General features: G+C 37.5%; 1 protein-coding gene and 1 non-coding gene across 2 annotated transcripts; one reads left to right on the top strand and one right to left on the bottom strand.

Annotated features, from left to right (window-relative positions):
- Window positions 1–718: 718 nt before the first annotated feature.
- Window positions 719–3750, bottom strand: LOC133825022 (uncharacterized). The gene is made up of 9 exons (XM_062258025.1): window positions 3601–3750; window positions 2869–3492; window positions 2507–2582; window positions 2175–2390; window positions 1857–1973; window positions 1634–1748; window positions 1341–1420; window positions 1101–1241; window positions 719–1020 (listed from the first exon to the last, which is right to left on the bottom strand). The coding sequence occupies exons 1-9, from the start codon at window positions 3748–3750 to the stop codon at window positions 719–721; spliced, it is 1821 nt and encodes a 606-aa protein (XP_062114009.1).
- Window positions 3751–3880: 130 nt separating this feature from the next.
- Window positions 3881–3987, top strand: LOC133828047 (small nucleolar RNA R71). Its single transcript, XR_009890692.1, has one exon. It is a non-coding gene; the product is annotated as a small nucleolar RNA R71 (small nucleolar RNA).
- The last annotated feature ends 453 nt before the right edge of the window (window positions 3988–4440 follow it).

The raw sequence follows: 4440 nt of genomic DNA, 5'->3' as shown, positions 1-4440 counted from the left end.
ACCCATTTAGAAACATAATCTACTGCCAGCAAAATGTATTTATTATTATAGGATGATGGGAAAGGCCCCATAAAATCTATTCCCCACACATCAAACAACTCAACTTCCATAATTCCAGTCATTGGCATTTGATCTCTTTGCGATATATTACAAGTCATTTGGCAACAATCACAACTCTTAATAAAGGCACTAGCATCTTTAAATAACATAGCCAATAAAACTCACTTTGCAAAACTTTTGCTGCTGTCCTTATTTCTCCAAAGTGACCACAACAATATAAAGTATGATAGTGAATAAGTATGGAAATCATCTCTTCTTCTGGGACACATATTCTAATTATATGATCATCACCATAGTGAAAAAGAATGGGCTCATCCCAATAATAATTCTTAACTTCTGAATAATTTTTTTTTGAGTTGTTGCCTTCACATGTCCAGAGGCACAACTTTAGCTACAAAACTATTGACATAATCCGCAAACCAAGGTAGCTTTTCTTCACTTTCAATTGAAAATAATTGTTCATCTGGAAAATTTTCATCAATTTGCTCCTCTTTCTCATTATGTTTTTCTCCTTTTTTTCCAATCTAGATAAATGATCTGCAACTAGATTTTCTATCCCCTTCTTATCACGAATTTCCATATCAAACTCTTGCAATATTACGACCCATCGAATCAGGCGAGGTTTAGCATCCTTTTTGGTCATAGGGTAGTTAATAGCTTAATGATCTGTGTAAACAATCTCCTTATTACCAATTAAATATGGCCTGAACTTGTCAAATGCAAAGACAATTGCAAGTAATTCCTTCTCGGTAGTTGCATAATTTAATTTTGCATCATTCATGGTTCGACTAGCATTATAAATCATTCTGAATACCATGTCAACTCGCTGTCCAAGAACCACTCCTACTGCATAATCACTAGCATCATACATTAATTCAAAAGGAAGTTCCCAATTCGACGATACAACAATCGGAGCAGATACCAATTTCTCCTTCAGTTTATTAAATGCCCTTAAATTGTCTGAATTAAAGTTAAATACCACACCATTCATAAGTATAGTAGATAAGGGCTTCGAAATTTTTGAAAAGTCCTTTATGAACCTCCTATAAAATCCAGCATGGCCCAAAAACTACGAATCCCTTTAACAGACACTGGAGGAGGTAAATTTTCTATTGTCGATATCTTGGCCATGTCTACCTCAATTCCATGGCGTGAAATTTTGTTGCCCAAGACTATACCTTCTGTCACCATAAACTAATATTTCTCCCAGTTTAATATTAAATTTGACTCCTCAAAAGAGGGTCCAAAGACTGAAAAGTCATCCATAATAATTTCTATACCTTTTTCCACCATGTCTGGAAAGATAGACATCATACACCTTTGAAAGGTGGCGAGAGCATTACATAACCCAAATGGAATCCTGCGAAAGGAAAATGTTCCATAAGGGCATGTAAAGGTAGTTTTTCTTGATCCTCCGATGCTATGGAAATTTGATGGTATCCCGATACCCATCCAAGAAGTAGTAATAAGGATGGCCTGCCAATCTATGTAGCACAAAAATCAAAGGGAAGTTGTCTTTCCTAGTGGCCTTATTCAGCTTACGGATGTCAATACAAATTCTCCACCCTGTCACCGACGAGTTGGAATAAGTTCATTATTATCATTATTTACCACCTTCATGTCACCCTTCTTCGGGACTACCTGGACAGGACTAACCCAATCACTGTCAGATATTGGGTCAATTACCCCTGCATCCAACCATTTAAGAATTTATTTCCTTACCACTTCTTTAATTGAAGGATTCAGCCTCCTTTGAGCATCAATACTAGGCTTACTATACTCCTCCATTAATTTACAGTGCATCACTTTTGAAGGACTAATACCCTTTATATCTGCTAACATCCAACCAATTGTTAGTTTGTGAGCCGTCAACACCCTAAGAAGCTTCTCTTCTTCAATCACAGACAATGAAGCTGAAATAATAACTAAGAGAGTTTCATTCTTACCCAAATAAGCGTACTTAAGATGATCAGGTAAAGTTTTTAACTCAAGAACTGGTGGATTCTCAATAGATGGGAGAGGTCTCTCAAGCACTTGCCCCAATTCCTCATATTTCTTTTTATAAATTTTCCTTGATGAATTCAACCACTTAACATATTCAATGGCTTCAGTACCATCACACTCTTCAAGAATTGCAATCAAACTTAACTCAAGTGGATCCTCAATAAGATAGACCCTTTTGTCTTGTTCCTCCAATACACGAACACTAAAACAACTGTCACTGGCTGAAGGATATTTCATTGCTTTAAAAACATTAAAAACAACCTCATCACCCTGTACTTTGAGCCTTAACTCACCCTTTTGAATGTCTATCAATGCTTGCCCCATTGCTAAAATTGTCGTCCCAATATAATAGGCACATCCTCATCTTCCTCCATATCTAATACAATGAAATCTGCTGGGAAAATGAACTTATCTACCTTTACTAGAACGTCCCCTATAATACCTCTAGGATGTGTTAATGAACGGTCAGCCAGTTGAAGAGTAACAGTAGTAAGTCTAGCTTCCCCCAAACCAAGCCTCTTAAATACAGGCAACAACAAAAATTAATGCTTGCACCAAATCACATGAAGCTCTCTCACAATGAAAGTTTCCAATGGTGCAATGTATAGTGAAGCTGCCCAGATCTCTCAACTTTTGAGGAAGCTTCTTTTGAATATTTGCACTACACTCTTCAGTTAATGCAATAGTTTCATAATCCTCCATTTTTCTCTTATTAGACAATATAACTTTCATAAACTTCAGATAACTAGGCATTTGTTCTAAAGCCTCTGCAAAAGGGATGTTAATGTGAAGTTTCTTAAATACCTCAAGAAATTTGGAGAATTTTTTGTCAAGATTGGCCTTTCGAAACCATTGAGGATATGGAATCCTTGGCATAGGCTCGGTGTATTTTGGCTTTTCTTTCTTTCGAAGATCTCCAGTAACCTCCTCTTGTACTGGACTAGTAACATGTTGATCCTTTGTCTTCTTCCCCTTGTCATCCACTGTAGGTTCATCATACTTAGTCCCACTCCTCAGACTAACAGCTTGACATTGCTCTTTATGATTTACCTCTGTGGAACTAGGAAAATTCCCTTGCTGTCTACTAGAAAACATTTTAGCCAATTGACCTATTTGTGTCTCCAAATTCCTGATTGAAGACCTTGTCTCTATCATGAGTTGATTTAATTGGTCTGGCTGCATTGTTGGTGGGTTCATTGGAGGATGTGGTGGTGGATGAGATGGGTGTAGGATTGGATCATAATAGGGCCTAGAATGTAGTCCATAAGTCAGTTGATGAGGGGGTTGTTGAGGTGTGTATTGTGGATGATGCGGTTGTAACCCTTGATTATTTTTCAAAGACAGGTTAGGGTGATTTTTCCATGCAGGAGTATATGAATTTGAGTAGGTGTTAGGTGTAGGTCTTGAAAAGTAACCAATAACTTGTGCCTGCTCCAAAGGGATATTATTTACATCTGTTGAGCAACTAGCTGTGCTCAGGCATTGTTCATAAGAATGCGGTCCCCCACAAATCTCACAACTCATGACATTCTGTACTTGCATTGCTTGTGCGGCAAGGTTATTCTGCTGCAATTGGGTTAGAGATGCCACTTGAGCGGTCAATAAAGCAATAGGATCGACTTCTAAGACTCCTACCACCTTCTTATTCTCACGCTCAGTAGGCCAATTACAGTTATTCATGGCCATCTCTTCCAATAATTCATATTCTTCATTAGCACTTTTTCTCGTAAATGCTCCTCCCGATGCTACACCTATAATTGTCCTTGTATTTCCCCCCAAACCATTGTAAAATGTATGAACCAACAGCCACTTCTCTATTCCATGATGTGGGCATTTCCTTTGCAACTCTTTAAAATGTTCCCATGCATCATATAAAGACTTCTTATCTAGTTGATGGAAATTATTAATCTCTCCTCTAATACGGGCTGACTTTGCAGGAGGAAAATATTTACCAAGGAATTTATGAGCCAAGTCTTCTCAAGTAACTATAGAGTTGGCTTGTAATGAATTCAACCAACTCTTAGCTCTGTCTCTTAGTGAAAACAGGAATAATCTTAATCTAACAACATCATTGCTCACCCCATTCATTTTGAATGTCGCACACAGCTCTAAAAAATTTGTGACGTGGAGATTTGGATCCTTATTTTGTAATCCCCCAAATTGCACACAATTCTGTGCCATCTGAATAATTTAGGGTTTTATCTCAAAATTATTTGCCTCAACAGTAGGAGGACGAATGCTTGAATGTATCCTCATAACAGTAGGGAGTACATAGTTTCTCAATGTTGACAACGTTATTTGCATTCTCAGCCATGGCAAAGTCCATCATTTTCTTTATCTTTTGGTTATGTCTGCACGTTCTCTCAATTTCAAGAT

Source organism: Humulus lupulus, chromosome 3, assembly GCF_963169125.1.
Source record: "Humulus lupulus chromosome 3, drHumLupu1.1, whole genome shotgun sequence".
Lineage (NCBI taxonomy): Eukaryota > Viridiplantae > Streptophyta > Magnoliopsida > Rosales > Cannabaceae > Humulus > Humulus lupulus.
This window is presented reverse-complemented; position numbering and strand designations above follow the sequence as displayed.

Bases quoted from the DNA above. Each gene is read 5' to 3' on its own strand.
- LOC133825022 (XM_062258025.1), bottom strand. From the start codon at position 3,750: ATGGCCATGAATAACTGTAATTGGCCTACTGAGCGTGAGAATAAGAAG. The intron at 3,493-3,600 runs GTACAGAATGTC...CCTTTGGAGCAG, and splicing joins TTGCCGCACAAGCAATGCAA to GCACAAGTTATTGGTTACTT. The intron at 1,749-1,856 runs GTAAATTAATGG...GGTTGGATGCAG, and splicing joins TCCTTCAAAAGTGATGCACT to GGGTAATTGACCCAATATCT.